We start from the raw sequence: 17,367 nt of genomic DNA on the forward strand, positions 1-17,367 counted from the left end.
GACAAAGTGGATAAATGGAATGAGCTGCCATAGTTGAGGCGGGTACTATCGCAAAGTTTAAAAGACATTTAGACCTGTACATCGATAGGATAGGTCCAGAGGGATAGCAAATGGAAGCAGGTGGGAAGAGTGTAGATGGGGCCTGTTTCCATGCTGTATGACTCTATAAGTCTAAAGAACCCACAGTCCTCGCCTTTCTACGTGCATTTCCAAACATCCTGTGAACATGTGGGACCCCCCCGACTGGTGATGGGCCAATCAGGGAGAATCGCTGCCTCACAGAGCCTGAGATCCGGCTTCGATCCTGACCCCGGGTGCCGTCTGTGTAGAGTTTGCACATTCTCCCTGGGACCGAGTGGGTTTCTTCCGGGGAAAATTCCTCCTGGTATCCTCCCACATCCCATAGAAGTGTGGCTTTGTAGGTTAATTGGCCCTCTGTAAATTGCCCCTGTGTAAATTGCCCCTAGTAGCCTCCAGTTTAAATTCCATTTGGAACATTTTGGAGGACCAAGAAACCAAGAACCAAGGGAGTGGATGCAAAAGTGGGAAAACATAGAACTGGTGAGACTAGGTCACAAAGTTCTGGAGTAACTTATAGATAGATATGCCATTTATTGTCACTATACATGTACAGTGAAACTGAAAGCTGCTCGTACTCAGTGCATACATACAATTTAGCACAAAAAACAAGAAACAGAAAAAACAAAAAACAGAAGGGAGATGGGGGGGGGGGGAATAGGTGCACAAATTATGCGGCGTTACATACATATACACATATATACAGATGGAAGTCCGTGTTGGGCGGTGTAGTCAGTGCATGTGTGAATTTGAATTTATAGTAGATATAATTCTCGGCAAGCAACTATTCCTGAGTCTGTTTGTCCTGGATTTGATGCACCTATAGCGCCTTCCAGAGGGCAGCAGGTCGAACAGTCCAAACGCAGGATGGGAGCTGTCTTTGATGATCTTCTTTGCCCTGCTAAAGCAGCGGGAGGTGTAGATGTCCATCAGGGAGGGGAGAGGGCAGCCAATGATCCTCTGCGCTGTCCTGTGACCAACTTAGTGGGTCATGCAGCATCTCTGTAGTACATGATGCTGCCTGATCCGCTCAGTTACCCCAGCACTTTGCATCCTTTTGTGTAAACCAGCAACAGCAGTTCCTTGTTTCCAGTGTGAACAGGTGATTGATGGTCAGCGTGGACTCGGTGGTCCTCAGGACATGTTTTCACGCTGTATCATTTAAAGCGATCAGAAAAAGTGTTGGTGGAAGGGTGTGGAGATCTTTGTGGAAAGGGGACCCTGCCTAGCCGTTTATTACAGGAAGCAGCCCAGCTCGACGAGCATGTTGCTAACACCAGATGTTTAGTAAAGGAAACACGCTCAGAATATAAATAGCAGCGATTACCGGTGCTCACACAAGGCAAGGCAGCAACGCACAAGGCTCCACTTTGAAGGTAAAAGATGAGCGGCATGCTATTGTCAAGCGGAGCAGCTTTAAAATATAATAATCGCGTGTTTTTTGTTGATTTGTGAGTTAAGGGTGGTTGTAAACTGAGCGAGTTTTGAGCCAACGTTTTATTTATTAGTCGTGTGTTAGACGGATATACCGATCCGGTATAAAAACCGCCTTGGCTCCGAGTTAAGTATCCGTTCCAATGTGCTAAGTTGCCTGGTGACATTGACTGATTGCTGTTTGTATTTTGAACAAAGTTCATGATCAGTGCGGCGAGTTAACTCAATGAGACTCCAGAGTCTTGCCAACAAGATATAGAAGCGAGGAACTGTGGATCTTGTTTACACGAAAGGGCATGGAGTAACTCAGTAGGTCAGGCAGCATCCCTGGAGGACATGATAGGCAACGTTTCGGATGTGTAGGTGCTTTTATCTCTGGCCTTTGTCCCAATCTTCTGCCTATCAACCACCCCGCTGCTGCTATTACCTGCCATGCTTTAACCTGCCTCTCCTCTCTCCTAGCTATCTTCGTCCTACAATTAGTCTGAGGAAGGGTCTTGACCTTAAACGACACCTACCCATGTTCTCAAGAGATGCTGCCTGACCTGCTGAGTTACTCCAGCACTTTGTGTCCTTTCCTGCTAACAAGGTGTAGGCTTTGAACGATTGGATCTGCAGCCCAGGATTTTGATGGCTCCATTTTTACTTATATCTGTAAATTTCCGAAGGGTTGGTTGGGCAAGTGTTGGAAGTGGGTGTGGGCTGAGGATTGGTGGGTGCAAGCCCCAACTAAATGTCGGAGGGGCAGGGTGGGATGGCATAGGGGATGTAACCAGTACTACAACCAATGTGGGGTGGGGGAGACCAGGCTAATGGTTGTAGGGAATGTTAAGATCTAGATTGTTGGTGAGGGGAAGGGAAGGAAGGGTGAGGCAGTAGTGGGGGAGGAGGGGAGCCTGTGAGGAGCAGAGGATGTTGCGAGTTGGGGAAGAGCTAAATGTGATCCCTCACAATAGGGAAATAGTATGCTCATCAACATTCCAGAGATTCGCCACTCTCTGTGTGAAAAATGTTTTTCTCATCTCGGTCCTAAAAGGTTTCCCCTTTATCCTTAAACTGTGACCCCTTGTTCTGGACTTCCCCAACATCGGGAACAATCTTCCTGCATCTAGCCTGTTCAACCCCTTAAGAATTGTGTACGTTTCTATAAGATCTGCCCTCAATCTTCTAAATTCTAGCGAGTACAAGCCGAGTCTATCCAGTCTTTCTTCATATGAAAGTCCTGACATCCCAGAAATCAGTCTGGTGAACCTACTCTGTACTCCCTCTATGGCAAGAATGTCCTTCCTCAGATTAGGAGACCAAAACTGTACGCTATCTCCTATCGTTGTTCTGCATAGATGCTGCCTGACCTGCTGAGTTTCTCCAGCGCTTTGTGTCCTTTTGTGTATTAACCTGCAGCTGCAGTTATTTATTGCCAGCATGGTACCAGCATTAGAGATATACACAACGTGCTGGAGTAACCCAAGCGGGTCAGGCAGCATCTCTGGAGAAAAAGGATGGGTGATGTTTCAGGTTGGGACCCTTCTTCAGACTGACACAGCATCTGACACAGCAAATGAATAGAAGCTGATTGATCTGAGTTGTTTCCGGAAGGTAACATTCACAGACCTAAGCTCGTTGCCTGTTGCTACTGAAGAAACTTTGAAGTTTAATATTGCATCTCCAACAGGTGGAACAATCATCTGATCATTTAGAACATAGAACAGTGCAGCACAGAAACACCCCTTGCCACCTCAATGTCTATGCCAAAGATGTTGCCGTTAAACTAATCTCTTCTGCCTTCATGTGATCCATATCCCTCCATTCTCTGCATATCATGTGCCTATCCCAAGGTCTCTGAAATGCCGCTATTATATATGCTGCTACCACCCCTGGCATCACGTTCCAGGCACCCACCACTCTCAGTTTAAAAAACTCAAACCCAATAACTCCTTTAAACTTTCTCCCTCTGACCTCGAAGCTAGTTTCTGACCTTTCCAACCTGCAAGTTGGTGACAGTTGGTGGCAATTAGCTAACGATTTGGGTACCAAGCATAGTTACTGTACAAACACCTGTGAACTGTGGTCTGGCTGAGAATTTGACTTACGGTATCAGCAGTGGATAGATAGCATGTCACGCAGGGCTATTCTGAGTTCAGGATAGCTTTAGTGGAAGTTATGAACTATTTCAGCCCTTTAAAAGGAGATGAGGAGGAATTTCTTTAGTCAGAGGGTGGTGAATATGTGGAATTCATTGCCGCAGGTGGTTGTGGAGCCCAGGTTAATGGATGTTTTTAAGGTGGAGAATGACAGATTCTCGATTGGTATGGGTATCAGGGGTTTATGGGGAAGAGGTAGGAGAATGGGGTTGAGAGGGAAAGATAGATCAGCCATGATTGAATGGCGGAGTATGCTTGATGGGCCGAATGGCCTAATTCGGATCCTACAACATGAACTTAATTCAATTTCTGTCCTCGGCAGAATATATATATATATTAATGATCTAGATGAAGGGATTAGAAGTAACATTAATGAATTTGCAGATGACACTAAGCTGGGTGGCAGTGTGAACTTTGAGGAGGATGTTATGAGAATGCAGGGTTACTTGGACAGGTTGGGTGAGTGGGCAGATGCATGGCAGATGCAGTTTAATGTGGATAAATGTAAGGTTATCCACTTTGGTAGCAAAAGCAGGAAGGAAGATTACTATCAGAATGGTGTCAAGGGGAAAAGGGGAAATACAACGGGAACTGGGGGGTCCTTGTTCATCAGTCAATGAAAGTAAGCATGCAGGCACAGTAGGCAGTGAAGAAAGGGAATGGCCTTCATAACAAGAGGAGTTGAGTATAGGAGCACAGAGGTCCTTCTACAGTTGTACAGGGCTCTAGTGAGACCACACCTGGAGTACTGTGTGCAGTTTTGGTCTCCAAATTCTTGCTATTGAGGGAGTGCAACGTGGGATCACCAGGTTAATTCCCGGAATGGCAGGACTATCAAATGCTGAGACAATTTAGTGGCTGGGCTTGTATACTCTGGAATTTAGAAGGACGAGAGGGTGTCTTATTGAAACATATAAGATTATTAAGGGTTTGGATATGCTAGAGGCAGGAAACATGTGGGGGGAGTCCAGAACCAGGGGCTACAGTTTAAGAATAAGGGGTTAGCCATTTAGAACGGAGATGAGGAAACACTTTTTCACACAGAAAGTTGTGAGTCTGTGGAATTCTCTGCCTCGGAGGGCAGTGGAGGCCAGTTCTCTGGATGCTTTCAAGTGGAATCGAGAGAGCTAGATAGGGCTCTTAAAGATAGCGGAAATTAGAGTCAGGGGATATGGGGAGAAGGCAGGAACGGGATACTGATTGTGGATGATCAGCCATGATCACATTGAATGATGGTGCTGGCTCAAAGGGCCGAATGGCCTACTCCTGCACCTATTGTCTATTGTCTCCCTGTGCCCCATCTGGATTCGCACCCATTTCTCCCGTTCCCCTCCCCCATCCCCTTCACTTCAATTCCTTCGTACCTCTTCAATCCTTATTGAAAATTGAACCCTTGCAGTCAGAAACGGGTGAGTTGATCATGGGGAACCTACAAACAACCACCTTTTTCCTCCCTCTCCTCGCTGTGCTCCATGGATTTGCGCCCATTTCTCCTTTCCCCCCTCCCCTTGCCCCTTCCACCTATATTCCTTCTTCTGGCTTCACAATTCTCACCTCTTCTATTCTAACCTCACACCTTTTGTCTTTTTGTCTCTGGCCTTTGTCCAACCATCTGGCTATCAAAACTTCTCTTCACTGGTATCCATCCATCAATCGCCAGGCTTTGTCCTGCCCGCACCCCCACCCCACCTTTGTTCGAGATTTCTTCCTTCCCTGCGACAAAATCAGACTGGAGAAGGACCCTGACTAGAAACATCCATGCCATCCATGTTCTCCAGAGATGCTGCCTGACCCGCTGAATTACTGCAGCACTTTGTGTCTTTTTTTTGTAAACCAACATCTGCAGTATTTCTATGGTGTCTCAGTTTGCTACTTCATAACTTGATTTCAGTATACCTGCATCGGATTGTAACGGTTTCCAGTAAACATCAAACCTCTGTACAACAGACCTTCCTTCTGGTACTTTTGGTTCCTGAATTTGGTGGTTGATGTGTATGACAATCAGACCACATGTCCATTCTGGAAAATTTATTGCAAACAGAGCTGTTTTCCTGGAAGCTCGAGGGCCAACGGGTTAGCAAAGTGCAGATTTAGTGTTTTTTTTGGAGGAAGCGAGGTTGAGGTCAGCTCTGCTATTTGCCGTTCCCATGGTTACACTCTGCACATGACGCTTCTTCCTGCTCATTCACGGGGTGTGGACATTTGTGGATGATCCCTTGTTGCCCTGTGCTGAAGAGGCAGTTATCAGTCAACCACACCTCAGTTCTGATCAACCTGCTCTCGGACAGTATAAAAATAAAAGACAAGTACAACGTAGCAAAGATGAGCGGGAAGCCAGAGGATTGAGTAACATTTAAAGAGCAACAGAAGAAAGCTAAAAGCAATACGGGGAGAAAAGATGAGGTACAAAGGTATGCTAGACAAGAATATAAAGGAGGATATTAAAAGCTTCTTTAGGTATGTGAAGAGGAAAAAATTAGTTAAGACCAAAGTTTGACCCTTGAAGACTGAAAAGGGTGAATTTATTATGGGGAACAAGGAAATGGCAGATGAGTTAAACAGGTACTTTGGATCTGTCTTCACTAAGGAGGACACAATCTTCCTGATGTACTAGTGGCCAGAGGATCTGGGGTGACGGATGAACTGAAGGAAATCCACTTTAAGCAGGTAATGGTGTTGGGTAGACTGATGGGACTGACGGCTGATAAATCCCCTAGGTCTGATCCAGGGTACTTCAGGAAATTGCTCTAGAAATCATGGGTGCATTGGTGATCATTTTCCAATGTTCTATAAATTCAGGATCAGTTCCTGTGGATTGGAGGGTAGCTAATGTTATCCCACTTTTTAAGAAAGGTGGGAGTGAGAAAACTGGGAATTATAGACCAGTTAGCCTGACATCGGTGGTGGGGAAGATACTGGAGTCATTCATAAAAGATGAAGTAGCGGCACATTTGGAGAGCGGTAACAGGATCGGTCCGAGTCAGCATGGATTTACGAAGGGAAATCATGCTTGACTAATCTTCTGGAATTTTTTGAGGATGTAATTCGGAAAATAGACAAGGGAGAGCCAGTGGATGTAGTGTACTTGGACTTTCAGAAAGCATTTGATAAGGTCCCACATAGGAGATTAGTGGGCAAAATTAGGGCACATGGTATTGGGAGTAGAGTACTGACATGGATAGAAAATTGGTTGGCAGACAGGAAACATAGAGTAGGGATTAACCGGTCCCTTTCAGAATGGCAGGCAGTGACTAGTGGGGTACCGCAAGGCTCGGCGCTGGAACCGCAGCTATATACAATATATATTAATGATTTAGATGAAGGGATTCGAAGTGACATTAGCAAATTTGCAGCTGGGTGGCAGTGTGAACTGTGAGGAGGATGCTGTGAGGATGCAGGGTGACATGGACAGGTTGGGTGAGTGGACAGATGCATGGCAGATACAGTTTAATGTGGATAAATGTGAGGTTATTCACTTTGGTAGCAAAATCAGGAAGGCAGATGACTATCTAAATGGTGTCAAGTTGGGAAAAGAGGAAGTTCAATGGGATCTGGGGGTCCTTGTTCATCAGACAATGAAAGTAAGCAAGCAGGTATAGCATGCAGTGAAGAAAGCGAATGGCGTGTTGGCCTTCATAACAAGAGGAGTTGAGTATAGGAGCAAAGAGGTCCTTCTGTAGTTGTACAGGGCCCTAGTGAGACCACACCTGGAGTATTGTGTGCAGTTTTGGTCTCGAAATTTGAGGAAGGACATTCTGGCTATTGAGGGAGTGCAGCATAGGTTCACAAGGTTAATTCCCGGGATGGTGGGACTGTCATATGCTGAGAGAACGGAGCGGCTGGGCTTGTACACTCTGGAATTTAGAAGGATGAGAGGGAATCTTATTGAAACATATAAATTTATTTAGGTTTTGGAAACGCTAGCGGCAGGAAACATGTTCCCGATGTTGGGGAAGTCCAGAACCAGGGGCCGCAGTTTAAAAAATAAGGGGTAAGCCATTTAGAACGGAAATGAGGAAACACTTTTTCACACAGAGAGTTGCGAGTCTGTGGAATTCTCCGTCTCAGAGGGCGGTGGAGGCCGGTTCTCTGGATACTTTCAAGAGAGAGCTAGATAGGGCTATTAAAGATTGCGGAGTCAGGTGATATGGGGAGAAGGCAGGAACGGGGTACTGATTGTGGATGATCAGGCATGATCACATTGAATGGCGGTGCTGGCTGGAAGGGCCGAATGGCCTACTCCTGCACCTATTGTCTATTGGCAGTTACCATGAAGTTTAATTTAGAGATACAGCATTTGAAACAGGCCCTTCAGCACATCGATTCCACGCCAACCAATGATCATCCACACACTATTCTATCCTGCACTCTTGAGGGCAATTTACAGAAGCCAATTAACCTACAAACCTGCACATCTTTGGGAGGTGGGAGGAAACTGGAGCACACAGGGAAAACCCACGCGGTCACAGGGAGAGCATGCAAACTCCGTACAGACAGCACCCATAGTCAGGATCAAACCTGGGTCTCTGGTGCTGCGAGGTGTCAACTCTACCGCTGTGTCTCTGTGCCACTAAGCTGGAAAGAGTGCAGAGCAGATTTACGAAGATGTTACCAGGACACGAAGGCCTGGGCTATGGGGAGAGGTTGGACCGGCTAGGACTTTATTCCTTTGCGCATTGGAGACTGAGGGGTGACTTATAGAGGTGTATGAGAGGAATAGATTGGATTAACTATTTTCTCTTGGGAGGGGAAAGAAGAACTAGAGGAAATAGGATTAAATAGAGAGGGGAAAGATTTAATAGGGCAATGCGTATATGGCGTGAGCTGCCTGAGGAAGTAATTGAGATAGCTATGATGTAGGAACACTAATTTAATTTGCTGAAGCAATGTCCCACAAACACCAAAGTGCTAGAGTAACTCAGCAGGTCTGACAGAATAGAATAGAATAGAATGCAATTTATTGTCATTCAAACCTAGGTTTGAACAAAATATCATTTCTACAGTTTTTTACATTACAAAACAATCCAAGACCCACACTTAACACAGTTTACATAAACATCCATCACAGTGAGTCTCCAACATCTCCTCACTGTGATGGAAGGCAAAGTCTTTATCTCTTCCCTTTGTTCCTTCTCCCGTGGTCCAGCAGTCCAACTGCAGTGTCGAGGCGAACTGGGGCTCCGATGTTAAAGCCCCCGGCGGGCGACGGTAAGTCCTGAGGCCGTTTAAGCCACGCGGGGCGATGTTAGGCCCCGGCTCCATGTCCTTAAACCTGCGATTCCAGCGGGAGAAGTCGCCGTTGCGGAGCTCGGAAAAGCGGTCTCCCACCAGGGACCTGCGAGCTCCCGATGTTCCCATCCACCAGGTCTGCGGCCGGTGCCTCCGAACTCCAAAAGTCGGGTCTCAGCCGCACGCCACCACAGCTCTTCCTGCTCTGAAGTTGGCCAGCTCCGCGATGTCAGTTCCGCAGGCTCTGCAACTGGAGCCCTCAGGTTAGACCCGGCCGGAGGTCACCGCCGGCTCCATGATGTTAGGCCCAACGACATCCGAGACCCGACAGGGAATAGTCGGGTCCCCGCGCAGGGAAGAGATTTAAAACGGTTTCCCCCACAGCCCCCCCACCACCCTCCTCATATACACAACTAAAAATAAAATAAAAACTAACTCAAGCCATACATTTAACAAGACAAAAATAAAAAAAGACAGATGACTGTAGTCGAGCCGCTGCCGTTAGGCACCGCCACTGTACACAGCAAAAAAGAAGCAGCGTGGTGGGTGCCTGGAACGTGCTGCTAGGGATGGTGTTAGATGCAGATACAATAGTGGCACGATAGTGCAGGCAGAGGAGATTAGGTTAATTTGGCGGAAGAAATTGTCTTCCACTCGTCTGATGAAGGGTCCCTACCTAAAACCAAACGTATACATTTTCTGCCCGGCCCACTGTGTTATTCCAGCATTTGATTGTCTGTCTTTGGTATAAACCAGCATTTGCATTTCATTTTCATTACTTTTAATTTAACTTGGCATTGTGTTCAACTCGAACATTGTGGGCGGAATGGCTTGTTTCTGTGCTACATTCCATGTTACAATATGACATTGTTACAACCCATGTAAATGTGCAAACAGAACTTCATCCCATCTGAAAGCACCTCAGACAATACCCTGTGCCGGACAGAACCTACACTCAAGTTTATGTTTAGTTTAGTTTTATTTATTGTCAAATGTACCGAAGTACAGCAAAAAGCTTTTTTGTTTCGTGCTATCCAGCCAGCGGAAAGACTATACAGGTATATGATTACAATCAAGCCGTCCACAGTGTACAGATATGGGAAATAGGGAATAAGGATTAGTGCAAAATAAAGTCCGATTAAAGGTAGTCAGAGGGTCTCCAGTGAGGTAGACGGTAGGTCAGGACCGTTTTGTAGTTGGTGAAAGGACGATTCAGTTGCCTGATAACAGCTGGGAAAAACCTGCCCCTGAATCTGGGACACCAGCCAATGATTAAAACTATACAGAGGATTAAAGAATGTCTAACATGACAATCTTTGATTAAAGTCCTTAATTCATTCAAAGGCACTTCATGATTGAAAGTAGCACATCTGTGAAACAAAATAAGTGTTCCTTGGCAATTGTTAAAAATAAGCTGAGATGTTGAAGGCACTGTTTACATCAAGGACTTTTTCCCATTGATGTTACACTAATTGCCTGTATACTATTGGCACTGAATACATTTATTGTTTCTCTTCCTTTACTAATTCATTACAATATTATGTCAGGTAGCTGTGATCGCCAACGAGCCAGCTGTCCAAATGCGTTATAATAGTCACTGGATGTTGCTTCCTGAGCCATGGTCACAAATTAAAACAATTGGTGGGAAGGGAAGGGAAGGAGGAGAACAATTAGTAGAGAACAGAAACATGTGAGAGTATGCAACAGCGAGGCAGCTTTTGGTCTGAATCACTCCAGGATAAGGAATATGGGAACATCCAATCTTTCAGGTTCCCTTCCACCTCCCACACCATTCTGACTTGGAGATTGTTTGTTCATTGCCGGCCGTGTGTTCTGAATCCTGGAACTCCCAGTGGTAGGACCATCACTACACAAGCTATGGTGTAGAGCCAGAGTCATACAGGATGCAAACTGGCCCTTCAACTTTCCCACGCCGACCTACATGTCCCATCTACACTGGTTCCACCTGCCTGCGTTTGGCCCATATCCCTATCTCTAAACCTATCCTATCCATTTACACGTCCGTGTCTTTTAAATGTTGTGATAATACCTGTGTCAACTACCTCCTCCGGCAGCTCATTCCATATACCTGTGTGTGAAAAAGTTGCCCATTTGATTCATATTAAAACATTTCCCCCTTCACCTTAAACCCATGTATCTTGGTTTTTGATTCTCCTACTCTGGGTAAAATGCTCTGTGCATTCACTCTATCTATCCCCCTCATGTACTTATACACCTCTATAAGATCACCCCCCTCATCCTCCTGCACTCCAAGGAATAAAGTCTTAGCCTGTCCAACCTCTCCCTACAGCTTAGGCCCTCATATCCCGGCATCATCCTCGTAAAAGGTCAAGAAGATGGCTCACTTAGCTGTTCATGGGCATTTAGTGATGGACAGGAATTAATGGCCTTGCCAGTGATACTCAAACCCCAGGAATGAATTTATTCCTTTAATCCATTCTCGGTAGCAGTTATTATTTTTGGTTCCATGCTGCCGAAAGGTGGAGTGAGCAATTCAGTAACTTCTACTAAGAGCAGCACAGAGTTGCTGCCTCACAGCGCCAGAGACCCGGGTTTGATCCTGACCCAGGATGCTGTCTCTGCAAAGTTTGCACGTTCTCCCCGTGTCGCGTGGGTTCTTTCCGGTTTCCACCCACATCACAAAGACGTGCGGGTTTGTAGGTTAATTGGCTTCTGTAAATTGCCCCTAGTGCATGGGACATAAAACTAGTCCACGGGTGATCAATGGTTGGCGAGGGCTCGGTTGGTTGAAGACATTTTTTCCCACGCTGCATCTCTACGCTCTGAAGAGGAGGTAGTTGAGGCAGACATAATAGCAACATTTAAAAGACATTTGAACAGCAACATGAATAGCAACGGGTTAGAGGGGTAGTGGCTAAACGCAGGTAAACCGGACTAGCTTAGATGGGGCTTCTTGCTCGGAATGGACTAGTTAGGCCGAAGGGTTTGTTTTATGCTCTATAACTCCATGACTCTGGATGCTCAAGTACTTTCCCCAAATGTAGTATTTCAGCCAGTAAAGGTCAGACTTCATTCTGAAGGAAGGAGAAACTGCTTTCCCATTCCATTTTTCCTGTACTTTTAAAGTCTAGGATTCAGACCAGAGACAAAAAGCCAGCAAGAGGGGAGTGGAACTACGTGTTACAAATGTACTCGTGTGCTGCTCCCCAACTCCTTCTCCACTACATCGACACCTGCATTGGTGCTGCTTTCTGCATTGGGGCTGAACTGGTCAACCTTACCACCTTTGCCTCCAACTTCCACCCTGCCTGCAGATTTACCTCGACCACATGCGATCCCCACAGTAACGAGGGGGGGGGGGGGGGGGGGGGGCAGGTGCATTTCAGGGAAAACAGCTCGTATTGCAATTTTCCATAATGCGAGATTGCATCTAATGTGAGGTTGCATCGGTATGCGAGTTTATACTCTCTAGAATTTAGGAGATTGAGAGGGGATCTTATAGAAACCTACAAAATTCTTAAGGGGTTGGACAGGCTAGATGCAGGAAGATTGCTCCCGATGTTGGGGAAGTCCAGGACAAGGGGTCACAGCATAAGGATAAGGGGGAAATCCTTTAAAACCGAGATGAGAATAACTTTTTTCACACAGAGAGTGGTGAATCTCTGGAACTCTCTGCCGCAGAGGGTAGTCGAGGCCACAGTTCATTGGCTATATTTAAGAGGGAGTTAGATGTGGCCCTTGTGGCTAAGGGGATCAGAGGGTATGGAGAGAAGGCAGGTATGGGATACTGAGTTGGATGATCAGCCATGATCATATTGAATGGCGGTGCAGGCTCGAAGGGCCGAATGGCCTACTCCTGCACCTAATTTCTATGTTCCTATGTAAAGTCCACCATCAACTCCTTAGTCTTGTCGATGTTGAGCTGTAGGTGATTCAGCCCACATCACTCAACAAAGTCGTTGGCTACACCTCTGTGTTCAGCTTCCCTCCCCTCACTGATGCAGCCCACAATTGCAGAGTCATCTGAAAACGTCTGCAGGTAGCAGGAGATGGAGTTATATCTGAAGTCCGAGGTGTAGATGTTAAACAGGAAGGGAGACAGGACTGTCCTCTGTGGGGCCCCTGTGTTGCTCACCACCATGTCCGAGACACAGTTCTGTAGCCTGACATATTGTGGTCGTCCAGTCATGTAGTTGGTGATCCAGGACACCAATAGAGCATCCGCCCGCACCTTTGCTCCCTAGCAGTGCAGGCCGGATCGTGTTAAAAGCACTGGAGAAGTAAAAAAACATGGCTCTCACAATGCGTCCCAGCTTATCCAAGTGAGCATAGGAGCGATGGTACAGGTGGACGATGGCGTCCTCAGCCTCCATCTTTGTTTGGTAAGCGAGCTGCAGGGGGTCCAGGCAGAGGTTAACCAGGGGTCACAGGTGAGTGAGCGCCACTGGTCAGAGGTCACTGGAGGAGCTGGGGCATATACTCTTTGCTACAGGAACCAGACATTTATTTTTTTACTCTTCAAAACATATATGTTTGTCCAAGAGCGAATCATTGGATTTTCTGTTGAGATATCCTTAACAATGTTATTTTCTTCTTTCAGTGAGGGACCTAAAGTTTCTTCCGAGATATCCAGGAAGATGGGTTCCATTAATTTGGAGGACCCATCCATTAACGCAAGCTTTTACGGTGAGGAATATAACTACACTGACATGGACTTCTCTCCCTACCTTCCCTGTGTAAAGGAGGAAGTCAAAGCCTTTGGAAAGATTTTCCTCCCGGTCCTGTACATTACGGTATTTATTTTTGGGATGTTGGGCAACAGCTTCCTCGTCCTCATGATCGTCAAGTATCTCAAGCTGAAAACGATGACCGACATCTATCTGCTGAATTTGGCCATTTCCGACCTTTTATTCGCTGTCTCCCTTCCTTTCTGGGCCATGTATTTGACCTCAGAGTGGCTCTTTGGAAACGCCATGTGTAAAATAATAAGCGCCGTCTACACCGTGAATTTCTACAGCGGTATCTTCTTCATAGCTTGCATGAGCATGGACATGTATCTGCAAATTGTCCACACCATGTCCATGAAGAACTACAGAACAATTCGCAAGAGCATCATCATCAGCGCTGTGGTCTGGACCTTGGCAATGATGCTCACGATTCCTGAATTCATCTTCAGCCAGTCCAGGAAAGTCGGCGATAGGTACACCTGCCTCAGTCATTATGGCAGCGACCAACTAGTCTTCTGGAAGATAACAATCCAACTCCAGATCAACATCATTGCTTTTATCATTCCCTTCTTTGCCATGATTTTCTTTTATACCAGGATTGCGTCTGTCCTCCTCAAGTCCAGGTCGTTCAGCAAGGACAAAGCCTTGAAACTGGTTGTCATGTTGGTCACCGTGTTCTTTGTGTTGTGGTTCCCTTACAACATTGTCCTTTTGTTGCACTCCCTGGAGGATATCGGTGTGATCGGTGGCTGCGAGGTGAGCAAGAGGCTGGATTACGCTCTACAGGTGACGGAGTCCATTGCCTTCACTCACTGCTGCTTCAACCCGCTCCTCTATGCTTTCGTGAATGAAAGGTTCAGGAGGCACCTGAAGAGTATGCTAATGAAGATCTCCAAGAAGACCGGTTGCTACAAGGACCTGGGAATCGTTGTGGCCACTGCTCCAGAGCAAAGTGAACTCAGCAAGCAGCAGTACTGCGTGTGCTCTGATGTGGAAATGACTGTGGTGTAGGCATGACTTGCAGACACGTAAAACATAGAACAGTACAGCACAAGAACAGGCCCTTCGGCCCACAATGTCATGTAGGATCATATAGGACCAGCATTAAGCCATTCGACCCATCAAGTCTACATCAACGTTCAATGATGTCTATTTTTCCCTCTCAACCCCATTCTCCTGCCTTCTCCCCATGTCCCCTGATACCCACACTAATTATATCTGCCTCCACCACCAACCCTGGCAGTGTGATTCAGGCACCCACCATAATCCATGTAAATAAGTCGCCCCATACATCTCTCTGAGTGATCCCCGCACACAGTGTTGAGCGGAAGTCATTCTTCCTTTCTTAGAAACAGATGTTGAATTGGATCTTCACGTCCGAAGATACTTCAACTTGCCAGCGTGTACAGAGCGCTTGTGAACTAACGATATACATCGTAAATATATTGTTCTACTATCAGCCAAAGGGACTAAGCTTTTTTTATAGAACCTGTTAAGCTTCCCCTTCCAAAACACTTACATTCACAACATTGACATGCCCACGAATAACTCCATGTCTCTGGTGTCTCCAATCTCATCACTTCATTCTTTCCCAGATGAGTCCGACTGAACCATGGAATCATTGAAATGTTATGGCATAGAATCTGCCCACAGTGTATGGTGGCACCTACAAGGTCGTTCTCATCGTCCCATTCTCACACACCCTTCCCATGACCCAGCAGATCACCTATTTCTCAAGTGGACACAAGGTGCTGGAGTAATCCAGCAGGTCAGGCAGTAACTTTAGTTTTAGTTTAGTTTAGAGATACTGTGCAGAAACAGGCCCTTCGGCACATCGAGTCGGCACATACCAGTGATCCCCGCACACTAACACTATCCTACACACACGAGGGACAGTTTACAATTATACCAAAGCCAATTAACCTACAAACTTGTATGTCTTCGGAGTGTGGGAGGAAACTGGAGCACCTGGAAAAAACCCTCGCGGTCACAGGGAGAACGTACAAACTCCGTGCAGACAGCACCCATGGTCAGGATCGAACCTGGGTCACTAATGCAATAAGGCAGCAACTCTACCACTGTGCCACTGTGCCCCTCTTCTCTGGAGAGCATGTGTAAGAGGACAATTTGGAAAATAATTGTGGGACTGCTCAGAGTCAGCAGGGATTTGTAAAATTAACATTATGTTTGGTAAATCTGTTGGGATTATTCAGAGTAACTAATAATAGTTAAGGGGGAAACCAGTTAATGTGGTGTATTGTCACCTAGGTAAGACCTTTCATAAGCTTTAGACTTTAGAGGTACAGCGTGGAAACAGACCCTTCAGCCCACCAAGTCCGCACTGACCAGCGATCACCCCTTACACTAGCACTATCCTACACACATGGGACAATTTACAGAAACCAATTCACCTACAAACCTGCACGTCTTTGGACGTTAGGAGGACAATGGAGCACCTGGAAAAAACCCACGCGGTTACAGGGAGAACGTACCAACTCCGCACCGACAGCAGGATTGAACCCGGGTCTCAGGTGCTGTAAGGCATCAACTATCGTTACGTCTCTGTGCCGCCACACTAGATATTAACAAACAATATTAGAGCACAAGGTATTTATATATGGATGTGGATTGAGGATTGAACTATAGACAGAGGACACATAGAGACGAGTCATTCTCAGATCAAGAAAACATTAGTAATCTGATGCCACAGGGATCCGAGCAGGAGCTGATCTATATTAATGATTTGGAAGAGAGGACCAAGTGTAATATCTCCACGTTTTCTGGTGATGCAAAACTATGGAGCAATAAGGGCTGTGAGAAGCAGCTTCAAGGGAAGGTACACAGATTAAGAGAGTGGGCAAGATGGACCGAAATGTAGAAACATTGCGAGGTCATCCATTTCGGTAGAAAAATAGACGGAATTCTATTTTAAACTGGTGAGATACTGAAAGATAGACGCAAGGAACTGCAGGTGCTGGAATGTGGCGTTAAACACAAGCACTTGGTGGCACAATGGCGTAGTGGAAGAGTTGCTGCCTTACAGCGCCAGAGACCCGGGTTCGATACTCAGTACAGGTGCTGCCTGTACGGAGTTTGTATGTTCTCTCTGTTACTGTATTGGTTTATCTCTGGGTGGTCCGGTTTCTTCCTACACTCTAAAGACATACAGGTTTGTAGGTTAATTGGCTTCTGTAAGTAGTTCAGAGTGTACAGTAGACCTATTGTATGGGCGATCGCTAGTTTTACATGGACTTGGCGGGCCAAAGTGCCTGCTTCCATGATGTATCTCTAAACTAAACTCAACGTTTAGGTATCCTGGAGGGAATAGACAGACATTTAGAGTCAGGACCCAAAAGATGTCAGTTCTTAGAGGATCATGTGGGTGAGTGAATCAGCAATTCAGAAAGCAAATGGCCTTGCAGCAGGATTTTGATCATCTGAGCAGATGGGCTGAGGAATAGTCAATGGTTAGCTTAATGTAGATAATCCAATCCAATCCAATCCAACTTTATTTGTTAAGCACTTTAAAACAGCCAATGTTGACCAAAGTGCTGTACAGAAGAATAAACAAGACATCATAAACAGACACCATAACAGCTCACATGAGGCGCAAAAATTACATATGAAATACAACAATAAATTAAAAGACATAAAACATGAGTAAAAATAATAGCCACGGAATAAAAGCAATCAAAAAATAAGAACTTAAATCAAGTAAATAAATAAAGTCAACATCTTACTGGGTATCAAAGGCCACGGAGAAGAGATGGGTTTTA

The 17,367-nt window shown here is 45.9% G+C and overlaps 1 protein-coding gene across 2 annotated transcripts in view; it reads left to right on the top strand.

Annotated features, from left to right (window-relative positions):
- LOC129714174 (atypical chemokine receptor 2-like) overlaps nucleotides 1–16,890 on the top strand; it is a 17,921-nt gene extending 1,031 nt beyond the window's left edge. The window contains exons 1-2 of one of the 2 annotated variants that reach the window (XM_055663683.1): nucleotides 768–1,454; nucleotides 13,465–16,890. In XM_055663683.1, coding sequence (XP_055519658.1) covers nucleotides 13,502–14,602 — 1,101 coding nt within the window. In that variant the 5' untranslated portion in view covers nucleotides 768–1,454; nucleotides 13,465–13,501 and the 3' untranslated portion in view covers nucleotides 14,603–16,890. Of the gene's footprint in view, nucleotides 1–767; nucleotides 1,455–13,464 lie in introns of those variants that run through there. The other variant, XM_055663691.1, reaches the window with a different exon arrangement.
- Nucleotides 16,891–17,367: the final 477 nt, after the last annotated feature.

This window comes from Leucoraja erinacea, chromosome 2 (assembly GCF_028641065.1).
Source record: "Leucoraja erinacea ecotype New England chromosome 2, Leri_hhj_1, whole genome shotgun sequence".
NCBI lineage: Eukaryota > Metazoa > Chordata > Chondrichthyes > Rajiformes > Rajidae > Leucoraja > Leucoraja erinaceus.